This window comes from Suricata suricatta, chromosome 8 (genome assembly GCF_006229205.1).
Source record: "Suricata suricatta isolate VVHF042 chromosome 8, meerkat_22Aug2017_6uvM2_HiC, whole genome shotgun sequence".
Classification (NCBI taxonomy): domain Eukaryota; kingdom Metazoa; phylum Chordata; class Mammalia; order Carnivora; family Herpestidae; genus Suricata; species Suricata suricatta.
The window spans coordinates 23,138,482-23,156,284 of NC_043707.1; the positions used below are offsets into that span (position 1 = coordinate 23,138,482).

The following is a 17,803-nucleotide window of genomic DNA, read 5'->3' on the forward strand; positions in this document are numbered from 1 at the left end:
GAGCTGTCAGCACAGAGCCCGATGCACGGCTCGAACCCACGAACTGTGAGATCAGGACCTGAGCCGAAGCTAGACGCTTAACCAACTGAGCCATCTAGGCACCCCTGATATGTTGTTTTAAAATTTTTTTAATGTTTATTTATTTTTTGAGAGAGAGAGAGAGAGAACATGAGTCGGGGAGGGGCAGAGACAGAGAGAGACACAGAATTCAAAACAGGCTCAGGCTCTGAGCTATCAGCCCAGAGCCCAACACGGGACTCGAACTCACAGACTGTAAGATCATGACCAGAGCTGAAGTCGAGCTGAAGTCGGATGCTTAACCTCTTAACTAACTGAGCCACCGAGACACCCCAATGATTTGTTGTATTAGAAACCACTTTGTCGGTGCTTTGGTTATTTACATCAATGCCTCACACTTCCTTGCTGCCTATGGCTTAGAATTTTTGAATTTAGCTCTTCTGGGACTGCTGGGCCTGTAAAAGCCTGGAGTATTCTGCATTTGTATTTTGCTCATTGTGTGCATGTAACTATTTTACCAGGGTGTAAACCAGGCATGAGACTGCTGCCTTGTTCACTGCTCTGTTTCCTGTGCTCCACAGGGCCTGGCATGTAGTGGGCACTCAATAAGTATGTGTCAAATTGAATGAGTATCGAATATGTGCACATTTTGTACAAGCATTTATGTACAATGTGTAAATCCTTGTCTGTGTAGGTGTTTTTGTGTGCTTGCGTGTAAAGAGAAATATTTGGATAGCCCCAAAAGAGCCATTCGAGACTATTTTAATGACTTCTAGCCATGGGTTTAGAATTCATTTAGAGAAATATTTGGAAAATTACCATTTGTGCGGAATGGAAGAAAGTACACAGGTCCTTCTGTAGTGGGTTGAATGGTGCCCCCTGAAAGATATATGTGAACCCCCAGAACCTGTGAATGTGACCTTACTTGGAAAAAAGTCTTTGCAGATGTAATCAAGTTAAGGATCTCACTTGAGATCAGCCTGGATTATCCAGTATCTGCAGCATCCTGCCTGAAATCCAATGACAAGCTTTCTATGAAAGGGGACGGGCAATGTGACCGCAGTGGCAGAAACTGGAAAATACAGCCGGGGACGCCATGGAATGCCGGCAACGACCAGAGGCTGGACAGGCTGAGGAAGGTGCCTGCCTAGAGAACCTGCTGAAGGAGTGCGTTGATTTCAGACCTTTGACCTCCAGAACTGTGGGAAAATAAATTCCTGCTGTGTTAAGCCACCGGTTTGTGGTGACCTGTTACAGCCGCAGGAAGCAAATACACCTTCAGTTGCGCATACAAGAGCATGTGGCCAATTTTTCCAGGGCCATGTGTCTCCTGTGGGTATGCACACCCATGTTCCACCTTGACTGCCAGCCCAGGGTTTTGTACAACAGCACAGCAAATATTTGTAAGGAGTGAAGCAAACAGACGGGGGGTATGTGGGGAAGCCTGGCTGGAAGGGCCAGGCAGGGCCCGGACATCAGAACACTTCAGATTCACTGGAGTCCCCAGAAATTTCTGGAAATAATGGTTCTGGGGGCATTTCCCCCTGGAAATTACCAGGGACCACCAGGGAATAAGGAAGGAAAGGATGGTTTTTCTGCTTCCTGCAGACTGGTCCCTTTCCAGAGCAGGATCCTATGAAGGGCCAGCCCCACTGTGGCAGCCCTCGGGGCCCAAAGGGCACTGAAGGGTGAGGGTTTGCCAGCCACTCGTATTTCAGTGAGCTGCAGCTCGGGTCCCTGCGTGGCATTCAGACTGCCTCTGCTTCATTTCCTGTCCTGGTGGCTTTTCCTTCTCTCTGTCCAGTCTGGCTGTGATCTCCAGAGCCTCAGCCCCTGGGCGTCAGCCAGCTCCACTTTCCTTGAATGACTGGCAAAAGCAGCAGGGCCAGGCAGGAATCCTCATCAGACAGGGAACGGGGTATATTTCCACAATCCCTGAAATACTGAGTAGTTTCAACAGATTACTTGTAAGTTACAAAAGGAAAAATGTTAACTTCACAGTGGAGAAACCTACCTTAACCAGAAGTTAACACTGACCTTGTGTGCAACATCTTTGGGGTGTCCCTGCCCCCCAAACAGCAGACGAACTAAAGTTGAAGTTATTTTACAAATAACTAGTATGCCTCAGAAGGCAGAGAAAAGGTGAAGAAAGAGACTAAAGTGACATAACTAAGTGCAACACACAGATTTGAAGGAAAAATTAGCTGTAAATGTGGCCAGGACACAGGGGTACAAGAACACCTGGTTCTGGGGTCCCAAACAGACCGGTTCAGCCACTCGCTGCTGACAAAGGTGGAGACACAAGCAGCTGAGAAACAAAACAGGGATTTATTTCAGTGAGGCTACCGCATGAGGAGAGCATACCAGAGTCTCAAACATTATCTCCAAAGTGCCAAAAATACCTCTGGGTTCAGACAAGGAAAATACGGGACAAAGGCCAGTGGGTACCTGCAGGTGGGCAGTGAAGGTCAGGTTGATCATTGTCTTGGGCTCAGTCACAGGCAGGGTCTTGCTGGTTCAGGCCCGTCTTTACTGCTCCAGCAGGTATTTTCGGTTCCCATCAGGGGATGCTTTGCCTGCAGGCTTTTTGCCCGAGTTCAGAGATAAACTGGAAAGAAAGACTTAATCAATTAGAAAGTACAGAGTGAGGTCAACATGGAGGTTGTTGAAATCTTTCATAAAGACATAATTGGGACAATTTAGAAATTTGAATATGGACTGTATATTATATAAATTGGATAAATTTCCTTCACTGGGTCAATGTATAAGACAATGTCCTTATTTTTAGGCGACCCCTATGAAGTATAAAGGAACATAAGGCACAGTGTCTGCAATTGATTATCAAATGGTTCAGTAACAACAATGATAATTACATACAGGTAGACACATATCCAACAAACATAGTAAAGGTTAACAATTGGTGAATCACCAGTTGGACATTTGGTAAAGGATATATGTATATATACTGGAGTTAATTGTACTATTCTTACCACTTTTTTCTATCTTTAAAATTAAAAAAATTAAAACAAAAAGCAATAGGGCTTTTTGTCTATAAATTAGAGATGTAGAACAAGTGAGCTGATGATTCTTTTCTTTTTAATGTTTTTTAAAATTTATTTTTTATTTTTTGAGAGACAGAGAGAGACAGCGTGAGCATGAGAGGGTCAGAGAGAGAGGGAGATACAGAATCCAAAGCAGGCTCCAGGCTCTGAGCTGTCAGCACAGAGCCCGACGTGGGGCTCGAACCCACAAACCGTAAGATCATGACCTGAGCCGAAGCCAGATGCTCAACCGACTGAGCCACCCAGGCGCCCTAGTGAGCTGATGATTCTTAAGGGAAACGCTGTCCCATCATTCAATTTAATCCATCTCACCAAACATTCCAAAGCCTCCTATGGGCCCAGAAGAGCATTGGGTGCTGTGGGGAATATGCACCCTCATCCAAGCTGCTTTCTATCTGCTAAGGGTGAGGGAGGAGAACCAGACAAATGCACAGAGAATAAAAATGCAAACTAGAACAGGAAGAGTTTCTTTTTTAAAAAATATAATTTATTGTCAAGTTGGCTAACATACAGTGTACACAGTGTGCTCTTGGTTTTAGGGGTAGATTCCTGTTATTTATCACTTATATACAACACCTAGTGTTCATCCCAACAAATGCTCTCCTCAATGTCCATCACTCATTTCCTCCCTACTGCCCCTCCATCAACCATCAGTTTTTCTCTGTATTTAAGAGTCTCTTTGCCTCCCTCTTTGTTTGAAACTATTTTCCCCCCTCCTTTCTTCCACGGTCTTTTGTTAAGTTTCTCAAGTTCCACATAGGTGTGAAAACATATAACCTGTCTTTCTCTGAGTGACTTATTTTACTTAGCATAGTACCTTCCAATTCCATCCACGTTGCTGCAAATGGCCAGATTTCATTCCTTCTCATTGCCATGTAGTATTCCATTGTATATATAAGCCACATCTTCTTTAATCATTCATCAGTTGATGGACATTTAGGCTCTTTCCATAATTTGGCTGTTGCTGAAAGCACTGCTATAAACATTGGGGTACATGTGTCCCTATGAATCAGGATTCCTGTATCTTTTAGATAAATTCCTAGTAGTGCTATTGCTGGGTCTATTTTTGATGTTTTGAGGAATCTTTACACTGTTTTCCAGAGCAGCTGCACCAGTTTGCATTCTCAGCAACAGTGAAAGAGGGTTCCTGTTTCTCCACATCCTCACCAGCATCTGTTGTTTCCTGAGTTGTTAATTTTAGCCACTCAGACTGATGTGAAGTAGTGTTTCATTGTGGTTTTGATTTGTATTTCCCTGATGATGAGTGACATTGAGCATGTGTGTGTTGGATGTCTTCTTTGGAAAATTGTCTATTCATGTCTTCTGCCCATTTCTTCACTGGATGATTTGTTTTACAGATGTTGAGTTTAGTAAGTTCTTTATAGATTTTGGATACTAATCCTTTATCTGATATGTTACTTGCAACTATCTTTTCCCAGTCTGTAGGTTGCATTTTAGTTTTGTTGATTGTTTCCTTTGCAGTGCAGAGGCCTTTTATCTTGATGAGGTCTCAATAGTTCATTTTTGCTTTTAATTCCCTTGCTTTGGAGACGTGTCAAGCAAGAAATTGGTGCGGCTGAGGTCAAGGAGGTTGTTGCCTGTCTCTTCCTCTAGGGGTTTTGATGATTTCCTATCTTACATTTAGGTCTTTCACCCACTTTGAGTTTATTTTTGTGTATGGTGTAAGAAAGTGGTCTAGTTTCATTCTTCTGCATGTTGCTGTCCAGTTCTCCCAACCCCATTTGCTAAAGAGACTGTCTTTTTTCCATTGGATTCTCTTTTTTGCTTTGTCAAAGATTAATTGGCCATACATTTGTGTGTCCATTTCTGAGTTCTCTATTCTACCCCATTTGTTGATATGCCTGTTTTTGTGCCAATATCATACTGTCTTGATGACTACAGTTTTGTAGTAGAGGCTAAAGTCTGGGATTGTGATGCCTCCCATTTTGGTTTTCTTCTTCAATACTATTTGGCCATTTGGGGTCTTTGGTGGTTACATACAAATTTTAGGACTGTTTGTTACAGCTTTAAGAAGAATGTTGGTGCAATTTTGATTGGGATTGGATTGAATGTGTAAATTGCTTTGGGTAGCTTTGACATTTTAACAATATTTGTTCTTTCAACCATGAGCATGACATATTTTTCCATTTCTTTGTGTCTTCTTCAATTTCCTTTCTATAGTTTTCAGCATACAGATCTTTTATGTCTTTGGTTAGATTTATTCCTAGGTATTTTATAGGTTTTGGTGCAATTGTAAATGGGATTGATTTCTCGATTTCTCTTTCTGTTGCTTCATTATTGATGTATAGAAACGCAACCAATTTCTGTATATTGATTTTGTATCCTGTGACTTTGCTGAATCTATGTATCAGTCCTAGCAGCCTTTTGGTGGAGTCTTTTGGGTTTTCTACGTAGAGTATCATGTCATCTGTGAAAAGCAAAAGTTTGACTTCTCTGCCATTTTGGATGCTTTTATTTCATTTTGTTGTCTGATTGCTGATGCTAGGACTTCTAGCACTATGTTAAACAACAGTGGTGAGAGTGGACATCCCTGTCATGTTCCTGATCTCAGGGGGAAAGCTCTCAGTTTTTCTCCATTGAGGATAATATTAGCTGTAGGCTTTTCATATATGGCTTTTATGATGTTAAGGTATATTCCTTCTATCTTGACTTTCTTGAAAGTTTTTATTAATAAAGCATGCTGTATTTTGTCAAATGGTTTTTCTGCATCTATTCAGGGATCATATGGTTCTTATCCTTTCTTTTATTAATGTGATGCATCACATTGATTGATTTCCGAATATTGAACCAGTCTTGAAGTCCAGGAATGAATCCCACTTGATCATGGTGAATAATTCTTTTAATATACTGTTGAATTTGATTTGCTAGTGTATTGTTGGAAATTTTTGCATCCATGTTCATCACGGATATTGGCCTGTAATTCTCTTTTTTTTGGGGGGGGGTCTCTGTCTGGTTTCAGAATCAAGGTAATGCTGGCTTCATAGAATGATTCCAGAATATTTCCTTCCATTTCTATTTTCTGGAACGGCTTGAGAAGGATAAGTATTAACTCGGCTTTAAATGTCTGGTAGAATTCCCCTGGGAAGCCATCTGGCCCAGGACTCTTATTTTTTGGGAGATTTTTTGATAACTGATTCAATGTCTTCACTGGTTACAGATCTGTTCAAATTTTCTATGTCTTCTTGCTTGAGTTTGGTAGTGTGTGGGTGCCTAGGGATTTGTCCATTTCTTCCAGGTTGTCCTGTTTGTTGACATATAATTTTTCATAATATTCTCTGATAACTGTTTTCATTTCTGTGGTGTTGGCTGTGATCTGTCCTTTTTCATTGATGATTTTATCTATTTGGGTGCTCTCTTTTTTCTTTTTGAGAAGTCTGGCCTGGGGTTTATCAATTTTGTTTATTTTTTTCAAAAAACCAGCTCTTAGATTCATGGGCTGTTCTGCTGTGTTTTTTTTTTTTTAATTCTATATTGTTTGTTTCTGCTCTGGTCTTTATTGTTTCTCGTCTTCTGCTGACCTTGGTGTTTCTTTGCCATTCTCCTTCTAGTTCCTTTAGGTGTGCTGTTAGATTTTCTATATGGGATTTTTCTTATTTCTTGAGATAGCCCTGGATTGCAATGTACTTTCCTCTTAGGACTGCCTTTGCTGCATCCCACAGGGTTTGGACTGTCGTGTTTTCATTTTCATTTGCTTCCAAATATTTTTAAATTTCTTCTTTAATTGCCTGGTTGACCCATTCATCCTTTAGTAAGATGTTCTTTAACCTCCATGCATTTGGAGATTTTTCCAAACTTTTTCCTATGCTTGATTTCATTTCATAGTATTGTGATCTGAAAATATGCATGGTATGATCTCAATTCTTTTATATTTATTAAGGGCTATTTTGTGACCCAGTATGTGATCTATCTTGGAGAATGTTTCATGTGCACTTGAGAACAATGTGTATTCTTCTGCTTTTGGATGAAAAATTCTGAATATATTTGTCAAGTTCATCTGGTCCAATGTATCATTCAGGACCATTGTTTATTGATTTTCTGCCTAGATGATCTGTCCATTGCTGTAAGTGGAGTATTAAAGCACATGCAATTACTGTATTCTTACCAATAAGATTGCTTATGTTTATGATTAACTGATTTATATATTTGTGTGTCTCCAAACTGAGGGCATAAACATTTATAATTGTTAGCTCTTCCTGATGGATAGGCCCCATAATTATGATATAATGCCCTTTGTCATCCCTTGTTACAGCCTGTAGTTTGAAATCCAGTTTGTCTGATATACGTATGGCTACTCCAGCTTTGTTTTTACTTCCAGTAGCATGATAGATGATTCTCCATCTATCCATGAACAGGAAGAGTTTCTTAAGAGAAGTGTAAAGTGGAACACAAGTCACAAAGGTCACAGAGATGAGACACTTCTGAGTGGAATTGGTGTTTGCAATGTTTGGAGATTGCCTGAATTTTCACTGGCAGAGCTGGGTTGAGGTCAATGCAGGTAGGAGAATGTGTATGAGCAAAGGACCAGAAGTGGAGACCTGGGCATATTGAGTGATGAGCAAGTCTTGAGTGCTTCTGTTAAGTACGTGTGGAAAGGCAACACAGTCATCTACCCAGTAAGGATCAGAGGCTGGGGCCTGAGGATTAAACTGACAACAGGAGAAAAGGTTCATTATTGCCCAGGCACACAGGAGCCAACACTTGGCTTCTTAAATAGTTAAAGAATTATATTCTTTTTAAAAAAAGTTTATTTATTTTGAGACAGAGAGAGACAGAGAGAGAGAGAGACAGAGAGAGAACATGAGCAAAGGAGGGGCAGAAAGAGAGGGAGAGAAGAATCCCAAGCAGGCTCCACACTGTCAGCATGGAGCCCAATGTGGGCTTGAACTCACCAACTGTGAGATCATGACCTGAGCTGAAACCAAGAGTCAGACACTTATCCAGCTGAGCTACCCAGGCACCCTTAGGTTTATATTCTTAACCTCCTAGGGGAAAAGGGGAAGATTTGGACTTCTAAGGGCAGCAAAGTGTGGTAGGTTAAATATACATGAGAAACTGATGGAAGATGAGGGTGATAGACTAAGGTGTGGTATTCAGATTCAAGAGATGAGGAGGTGATGAGTTAACTCAACCTTGTTCTCCTCTTCCTGGTAGGATGGGAGAGCATTTTTACAAATGAAAATTTCCTTCACAAAAGGAAAATGTATGCCCTGCTTCTAGCAGAAAGGAGAGGGACAAAGAACTCGTGTTTTTGTTTCTTATTTGCCTTCACCTCAAAATACCCCTCAAGCCACAGTGGCAGATTCTGAAGTGGCATTTTCTGGTCTCCTTCATATGTAATTGAATTTCAGGCTCTGCATTAAAATAGAAGCAGAATCAAGGCAGCAGGGTCTGACTTGTTCATCACTGTGTCCTCAGCAGCTGCAGCAGTGCCTGGTGGAAGACACTAGTAAACATGGGCTGGAATCCTCCAGATCCTGCAGGGAGTAGCATATCCTTCCAAGAAGCTGATTGCCCTGGGAAAGGGACCTGAGTGGATGGCAAGAAGCTGGAAGTCTCTGCAGCCTCTTTAACCGGGGAAGGAAAACCAAAGCCACAGGAGAAAATGGCCCTCTTGAATTAGGTCACAGATGCCTGAGCAAGCTGGGTGTAGGACGAGTCATTAGGCTTGGCAGATGTTCCTGGTCTGCACTGTTGTCACTAGTCAGCATCCGTGGGCACAGGACTATTTCTTGGAGCACCTCCCACTTGAGGCCCCTCTATTCCCTGGAGCTTCTCTCCCCTGAAAGTCAGAGACTTGCCCAAGAGTAGAGGCTGATCCCTGTAGCTACTCCAACCCACACCCCAAAGCACTCAGCATCTCTAGTGTAACCTAAAGTCCTCATCCTGGAGCTCTGACTCAGAGGTTCTCAAACCTGGTAGGGGAGTAGAATTTATCTGGCAGCTTTTAAAAACATGAAGTGTAACAGACAGAACAGTGCACCTGTGAGTATAGTTTGACGGATTTTCACAAAGTGAACAAACTGGGTCCTTTCCAGGTCAGGAAACAGAGTATCAGTGCCTAGCCTCTCTCAAGTACCTCTTGTGCCACCTTCTAGTCACTACTCCAGTCCCTGTCCACCCCCCAGGGTGAGGAGACCCTTCCCCCAGAGCTTCTGATTCATGTAACCCATGAGAGGCTTGGTGTCTAGTTTACAAAGCTGCACAGGTGGATTATATGGAGAGCGAGGCTTGAAAGCCACTCCTGGAAATCACATAATCTCTTTTGTCACAAGTGGGGCGAAAGGATGCTTTCCTCCCATCTTCGGCTCAGCACCAGTAGCTGTCTGGCTGGGTTTACCCATGGAGCAGTGGGCATTTCCTGTATCCAGGATTTTCAGAGCATGGCTCAGGAAGACCAGTTGGTTGGTTCCAGCCTGAGCATGTGGCCCTCTCTGCCTGGCAGGAATTCCATGAAGAGGTATTTTTGGAAGGTGCAGGAATTCTGTAGCCATTTGGAAAATGCCTGCTAATAGGCCAGGCTGGATTCTCATTTTAAAAATGATGATGTGGCTGAGGGGCCTGACCTGGCCAGTTTTCCTGGAGCTAGGGGTGGGGAAAGTTAGGAGGCATGCTCTTTTTCTTTTCCTTTTCTTTAAATCTCCGCAGCATTTTCTTTTTTGTCTCAAATCCCTCTATCTCACAAGCTTCAAGAGAATTGTGAGGTGTCTCGTGCAGCACATTGGCCCTTTGATGCTATTTGCAGGTAAGTGTTTCATCTTGTCCCAAGTCAGCCAGGGCTTTGGGGTCACTTTAGGTTGCATGAAAGTTTAATTTAACCTTCACTTCCCTTTCAAGGATCTTTGCCTCTGGAGCCCGCACCCTGAGTCTCTCTGCCCTCCCAGGGAGGACCCTGAGTGCCCTCCTGTTCTCTTCCCGTGTATCCCTCTGCTTTGCCTTGGTGGCCTTTGTTGATTGCTGCAGCTTTTGCTATTTCTATATCTATTCATTGACTCATCCATTCACTCAGTGCATGCGAGGCCCTGTGCTGGGGACAGGACAGAGGGCTGGGCAGACCCAGCCACCTCCTGTCATTACATTTCTGCCCCTACCCTTGAGACCTCCTTTTGTCCCCAGCTCTCCACTCCCCAGACTTTCTCCCACAGCCCTACGCGTGTCTCTGACAGTTCCAGGCTCCTTCACCTTGCACTGCAAAGTACCTTGTCCTCTCCATTTTGTTTCCAAACCCTTTGCTCCTGACCCTCATTTGCAGCTCCCTTGGGCACAGACAGAGGATAATAAAGTAGGACCTGGCATGCTTCTCTTCCCCAATTTTCCATTTCCAAGGGCCTCCACTTCCCTTCCACCTCTCACCTCTGCACCATTCTCTCCTCATGCCGGATTCTGGAATGGCAATGCCATGAAGGGAGATCTGCTGTACCCCAAACCAAACCAAAGCCAATAATCCCCCCCAAGTAAACGTGGTGGAGGACTGTGCTGCCTCTTTTGTCCTCCTCAAAGCCTGACCATTGCTAGGTGTGGTGCACGGGCTTTCCTTGCAGGAGGGGAGATTTCTGTGGTAAGGAGCCCTCACCCTGGCCGGGCCTTCCTGGGAGATGAATCCATGAGGCAGAAACTGTGCAAGGCTGGCCTTACAGGGCAGTGGCTTCCAGGCTGTCACTGGGGTGTCAATAGGCACCTGCCCACCTCCTCTCTTTTCTTGGGCCTGTGGGTGGAGTCTAGGCTGTCTGGAAGAAAGAAGCTCTTAGTCCTTTGATCTGTCTATGGATTGGTCAGGGGATGATGCTGTCCATGCCCTCAGGTGAGCTTATCTGAGGGAGCAGATCACCTGAAGGTGGTAAAGCTGGGAAGGGAAAATAAGTACAGCATGTTCAGAATGTGTGTACCGAGTATGTGGGTTAAAAAATTACACACAACAATATACATGTCATGTGAACCAGATGTTCCTATAGGCTTCAATGGTGAGTTTTGCAGAAGAGAGTTTTTTAAATTCTGACTTTATTTTAAATAGGTAATCCAAGCACATGACACAAAATTTCAAAAAGTGCCTAAGTGTATAGATACAGTGAAAAATAAGTCTCTTTTGGGGCACCTGGGTGGCTCACTTGGTTAAGCATCCAACTTTAGCTCAGGTCATGATCTCGCAGTCTGTGAGTTTGAGCCCCGCATCGGGCTCTGTGCTGACGGCTCAGAGCCTGCAGCCTGCTTCCGATTCTGTGTCTCCCTCTTTCTCTGTCCCTCACCTGCTCATGCTGTGTCTCTCAAGAATGAATAAGTGTTTTTAAAAAATTAGAAAAAAAAAAAGAAAATTAGAAAAATAAGTCTCTTTCTCACTCCTGTCCCCAAGTCCCACATGGTTCCAGCCAGAAACAGCCACTGCTGCAGTTCACCGTGCACCCTTCCAGAGGTTATTTCAGAAAATCAGGGTGTGTGTACTTTTAAAAATTGCAAGTGGACATTTATATACACTCTTCTTAACTTTGTTATTTTCACTTAAGAGTATATTGTGGAGCTTTTTTCTTTTTAAAGTGTACTTATTTAGACAGAGAGGGAGAGAGAGCATGAGCGAGGGAGGGGTAGACAGAGAGAGGGAGAGAGAGAATCCCAAGCAGACTCCATGCTGTCAGTGCAGAGCCCCACATGGGGCTTGATTTCATGAATTGTGACATGATGACCTGAGCTGAAATCAAGAGTCAGATGCTTAACTCACAGAGCCACCCAGGTTCCCCTGGAGTCTTTTTTCTTAACATATACTACTTGGGTTGGAGGTAGATTTAGAAAGCAGAGGGGTACCTGGGTGGCTCAGTCGGTTGAGCGTCTGATTTTGGCTCAGGTCATGATTTCACTGTTCATGAGTTCAAGCCCTGCATTGGTCTCTGTGCTCACAGCTCAGAGCCTGGGGCCTGCTTCAGATTCTGTGTCTCCCTCTCTCTCTACCCCTCCCCTGCTCATGCTCTGTCTCTCTGTCCTTTGAAAATAAATAAACATTAAAAAAATTAAAAACAAAAAGCAAAAGAAAGCAGAAAAAACTTGTTTCCAAAGGGCTCTGAGCTTTGCTTCACTTCAAATAGCTCCTTGCTTCTGGTTACTTTCTACAGTGTGACTCTTGGGTCACCTAAAGGTGTCTTGCTCAGGGAGACATCCGGTCATCTAAAAGGAAGGAAGGTCAAGAGTCCTGCCAGATTTCACTGAAGGGATTCGTGTCCCGTTCTTACCAAAGTCCTTTCTGGAATTTGTTCTCACAGTTTAATGGGTGAGATACAAGCACCATCCCTCACCTGGCTACTCAGTTTTATCATTTTTTAAAGTTCATTTATTTATTTTGAGAGAGAGAGAGAGAGAGAGAGAGAGAGAGAGCGAGCGAGCAGAAAGAGGGCAGAGAGAGTAAGAGAGAGAATCACAAGCAGGCTCCAATCTATCGATGCAGGGCTCTATCCCACAAACTGTGAGATCATGACCTGAGCTGAAATCAAGAGTTGGACGCCTAACTGAGCCACCCAGGTGCCCCTCAGTTTTTCTTCAGGTCTTGTAGTTGGGTGAAGTACTTTGGGGGCAGTATGAAGGTCGTCTCAGTTGCAATTCTGTTTTGTGGAGGGAGCTGGCAGCAGCTCCAGGTCATGGTGAATACTGTTGCTGAAAGAGTCTGGATGCAGGAAGTGGAATAGGACTTAGCCCTTAACACTGAAAGATTGGATGTGGGGGGCAGCCCTTGGGTCTGTCTATACTTTGCAGAGTGCTATCTCCTTCCTTCCATCTCCTCTTGCTCTTGGCCTGCTAATCTTGCTCATTTCTTTGGCTACCTTTGTAATCTTAGTGGTCCATTTCTTCTGCCCCAAAGCAGCTAGGGACAAATCAGATCATGTTCTTGATTAGATTTAAATGTTCCAGGGGCACCTGGGTGGCTCAGTGGGTTATGCATCTGACTCTTGGTTTTGGCTTTGGTCATGATCTCATGGTTCATTAGTTTGAGCCCCTCGTTGGGCTCTGTGCTTCATTAAAAAAAATTTTTTTTACATTTATTTGTTTTTGAGAGACAGAAGTGGGGGAGGAGCAGAGAGAGAGGGAGACACAGAATCTGAAGCAGGCTCCAGGCCCTGAGCTGTTGGCACAGAGACCGACATGGGGCTCAAACCCAAAAACCGCAAGATCATGATCTGAGCTAAAGTTGGACACTTAACTGAGCCACCCAGGCATCCCGGCTCTGTGCTGTCATTGTGGAGCCTGCTTGGGATTCTCTCTCTCTCTCTCTCTCTCTCTCTCTCTCTCTCTCTTTCTCCCAAAATAAATAAAAATAAACTTTAAAAAAGATTTTGCTAACTGAATACAGAAAAAACAGAGTTAGATATATTGAGACCTTGTTAGAGAGACACCAGAACCAGGGGCTTTCAGAGGTTTGTAATCTCATTTTATTTATTTTTGAAAGAGAGAGAGAGAGAGAGAGAGCAAGTGAGGGAAGGTCAGAGAGAGGGGCGGGACAGAAGATCTGAAGTGGGCTCCGTGCTGACAGCAGAGAGCTTGATGCGGGGCTCGAACTCAGGAACCATGAGATTATGACCTGAGCCAAAGTCAGACGCTTAGCCTACTGAGCCACCCAGGTATCCCTCACTTTATTTTTTAAAAATGCAATAGCTTTGGGGTACCTGGCTGGTTCAGTTCAGAGAGCATGTGACTCTTGATCTTGGGGTTGAGGGTTTGAGCCCCATGTTGGGTATATAGATTACTTAAAAATAAAATCTTAAAAAAAAGTAACAGCTTTACTGAGATACAACTAATCTCCTATATAAAGTACACAATCCAATGGTGTTTAGTATATGCCCAAATTTTGTAATCATCACACAATCAATTTTAGGATATTTTCATCAATTGCCCCCAAAGGAACCCCATTTTCCCCAGTCTCCTCAGCCCAAGGCATTTACTAATCTACTTGCTGTCTCTATAGATTTGCCTCTTTTGGACATTTTTCTATACATGACCTGAGCTAAAATCAAGAGTTGGACGCTTAGCCGACTGAGCCACTCAGGTGCCCCAGAACTTCATTCTTTTTTATGGTCAAATAATATTTCATTGTATGGATATACTAAATTTTGTTTATTAATTAGCTGATGGACATTTGAGTTATTGCCACTTTATCGGTTATGAATAATGTTGCTATGAGCATTCATGTACAAGTTTTTGTGTGGCCCTCACATGAACACTAATGCAACTAAGATATATATTCTATAGATCTCATTCTGCAGGTAAGAAAACATTCCAATATGGTAGACAGGAATTTTGAATAAAAAGATGTTAGATATCTGAGCCCATGCTGTTTGCAATCAAAGAAGAGGATGTAAGGCAATCAAAGCATTTATTTAAGGGAGACTTGGAGTCCACTGTAATTTAAAGTGTGCTCTGAATTTCAAGGAAGCAGATTAGGCTTATAAAGGCAAAAGCCATAACTTTATTTTTTGAAATATTACAAGTTCTGTTAGCAGACCTTAAACAAAATCTAATACATGATTGACTTTTTAGCTACAAGGTGTTAACATTTTCTTTCAGTCCAAAGTGGAAGGATGAATGGGAAGAGATGGTGGAGTTGAAACTGACAAGTTGCAATTGACAGACGTCCAAAGTTCGATGGACAAAAGTCAAGCTTAGGTATTCCCAGAATTGCAGTAGGCAAAAAATTTCCTCAATGTGCTCTAGATCTAGACTCTATTGACAATGACTCTTTGGCAATGCTTACTTCATTTTGAATCTTGTTTCAGTTTATAGATGTGAAATAATTGCTTTGACATAACCTGGTATGGATATGTCAGTTCCTGACAGAAACATGAACTGTTAATTTTCAGTTGGGCAATTTCAGCCCTCTCCCCAACGTTTCTTTTCCCTTTGCCTTTTCTCCAATCCCAGCTTTCACTTCTTTCTCTCAAGGATCAGTTCCCCACCCCTATGGTTGGGACAGAATCTATCACTCTTACACTTTTGTGTGGAATGCAATACTGTGTGAATTTGATATCTGTTCTTGAGTTATCTCCTATGAGATGAAAGCTCCTCCGCCAGCAGCGACCAGAGGGGTGGTATCTGTAGCAGTGGGCATGCAAAAAGAGGATTTCTTGGAAAAGCTCCTTTCCTTGTCCAGTGGCAGGATTTCACTGATGAAGGCCGCCCACGTGGGGGTTAAGGCGGAGCAGTCCGCACTCCAGGCGCAGCTCCTCTTCAGCCAGCTCAAGTGCGCCGTTGCTAGGGCAACAACCCGTGGGGGCAGGTGGCCGCCGGCTAGCACTCTAGCGGAGCGCGCACACGCAGGGACGCCGGGGCGCCCTTTCGGCCGCGACGTCAGACCCATTCCGCCCTTCAACGCCTGCAGGACCCGGCACTATTCCCAATACCACCTCCCGCGGGCGGCATCTAGCGAAACTCACCAATCAGAGAAGCCGATACATCGCCCGGCCCGGGCGTGCGGCAACCAATCGCAGCACTCGTGTGATCCCAGGCTCACCCGAGAGGCTGGCGGCCGGCGCTGAGACGGCGACGGCGGGAGTCGCTGCTGAGGCGGCCACGGGCGCAGGTCGCGTCGGCGCTGCTCCGCGGGCCCGGGCCGGGCTGGCAGCAGCTGGCGCCTGGCAGTGAAGACGGGCTCCTGGGGCGGGTGGAATGGCCCCCACCTAGGGCAGTGGGAGAAACCGCTGAGCGCAGGATGCTGGCGAGGCGGCGCGGCGGCTCCTCACTCATCCCAGGTAAGGGGAACGCCGCGCTCGCGGTAGCGGGGCTCGGAGCGCCGCCCCGGCCCCGCTGCCTTCCCGCCGCCGCCCACCTGGCTCTGGGCCCCGGCCGGTTCGGTCCTGGCATCCCTTGGCTCCGCGTCACCTCCTGCCCGCTCATCTCCCCATCTCGCTGCGGGCAGTTGTCCAGCCCCGCCCCCGAGGCGCGGCGCCCCGCGCCCTGGCCCGCGGGCTCCTGCACCCGCACTCGCTCCCCTTCCCCCAGCGCCTGCGTTTCCCGGGCTCCGCTTCGCCATCGCCCGCCTCGCCCCAGCCGTGGTTCCCCCTCGCCGCCCCCTCCCCTTTCGTGGCGTTGGCACCGTTTCCCGGCCCGTGCAGTCCTTCGGGGCGCCTTCCGGGGATAAGACCCTCCCCAGCCCCCCAACCCCCGCTGCCCGCCGCCCATCCCTCCGGGATCAGATCAGACTTTTGCCTTCACTGGTATCCCGGCTTCGCTTCCACAGAACCACCCTCATGCCTGCCCCTTATTGCCATGTCCTCCGTATCTTTCAGTCGCCCCCACCCCCCCTGTCCCTGGGTTTTGCCCTTTTGCTCTCAGACGCCTTCCTTTCCCAACTCGCCTCTTTTCCCCTCACTTTCATCAACCACCGTCACGAACGCTTCTTTTCCTTTACACTTAAACCTTCAGACGCTCTTGATACCCTCCTGAACGCCAGATCTGTAGTTTGAACATCATAATTCGTCTTTCAGTGACCTGCACGCCTAACATGGAAAGTGCCTTGCCCGGAGCCTGGCACACAGTAGGCCTGCCACAGAGTGGATGCGCTCGCGTGTTAGTCGCTTCCTCCTTCATTCAGGTCTCTGTATCCAGAGGGATTCTGCCCACTCCTTGAAGAGTGGTACGGGAGATGGCAGGACAAATTAGTGAACTCCAAGTGTAAGAAAGCGATTACATTGTCAATTATTTACTCACTGCATTTATTTAGGGGAAAACCCCTTGGATTCTGCTTCGTGTCAAGTGTTGTTTTATTTATTTATTAAAAATTTTAAAACATTTATTTATTATTGAGAAACAGAGAGAGACAGCATGAGCAGGGAAGGGGCAAAGAGAGAGGGAGACACAGAATCCGAAGCAGGCTCCAGGCTCTGAGCTGTCAGCGCAGAGCCGGAAGCGGGTCTTGAACCCTCAAGCTGTGAGATCATGACCTGAACTGAAGTCGGATGCTTAACCAACTGAGCCACCCAGGCGTCCCTGTCAAGTATTGTCTTATATTAATTGGCTTTGTAAAGGATTCTGAGGGAGCCTCACAATATAAATCACTCCCTTATCACCTCCCACCCTTCAGTCAGCAGAGTTTACCTATTAGCCAGAATACAACATTGTAGGTAAGAAGTATTTCACTTGTTTCTCTCTCAGTTGGATAGTCCAGTCCTGCAATGAATTTTCATCCTTTAAGAGCTCAGAGGAATCAGGTTTAGCATTTTGGGAATCAGTTCTTGAAGGGATAAAAAAAAATGCTTAGTGAAAGTTCTGACAAGTGCTGTAGGAGTGAAAGTAATTATCCTTCACTTTCCCCAGCACTCTTTCTGGTGATCCGAGAAAGTAGCTACAGCCTTGTCTTTTTTCCCCCCCTTTTTGTATTAAGAGTGAAATAAATTTAACTTTTTAAAATTATAAAAACAATGTTACTGGCCTCAAGCTATTCTTGCCGCATTTGCTCTGATGGTCTCCAAGTCAGGATGAATCAAACAGTTGGTTTTTTTCTGCTCCTGGGATCTCCAGAGCGGACTGGAGAAAATCGTGTAAGTGAGCTGCTGATGCTGTTCTAAACTTCTGGAATCTGACTTTACCCTCCCTGGCTGGAGATGCTTTGCCTTTCCCTTAGGTTAATCTTATGTACTAAAACCTAAATGGCTGTTTGTAGACTTTTACCATTTTTACCATTCTCCTCTACTCGATGTTTCTTCATTGCTTATTTTGCAATAAGCAGAAAATTCACA

The 17,803-nt window shown here is 44.9% G+C and overlaps 2 protein-coding genes across 2 annotated transcripts in view; one reads left to right on the plus strand and one right to left on the minus strand.

The window, feature by feature from the left end:
• Positions 1 to 2,327: 2,327 nt before the first annotated feature.
• LOC115297527 (5E5 antigen-like) lies at positions 2,328 to 16,247 on the minus strand. The gene is made up of 3 exons (XM_029945715.1): positions 15,895 to 16,247; positions 15,503 to 15,745; positions 2,328 to 2,626 (listed from the first exon to the last, which is right to left on the minus strand). Exons 1-3 carry the CDS (start codon positions 16,245 to 16,247, stop codon positions 2,548 to 2,550), a joined length of 675 nt encoding a protein of 224 aa, XP_029801575.1. The 3' UTR covers positions 2,328 to 2,547.
• TPST1 (tyrosylprotein sulfotransferase 1) overlaps positions 15,594 to 17,803 on the plus strand; it is a 103,358-nt gene continuing 101,148 nt past the window's right edge. Inside the window, exon 1 of the mRNA XM_029945717.1 lies at positions 15,594 to 15,817. The gene's annotated coding sequence lies outside the window, so the exon portion shown is untranslated. The remainder of the gene's footprint in view (positions 15,818 to 17,803) is intronic.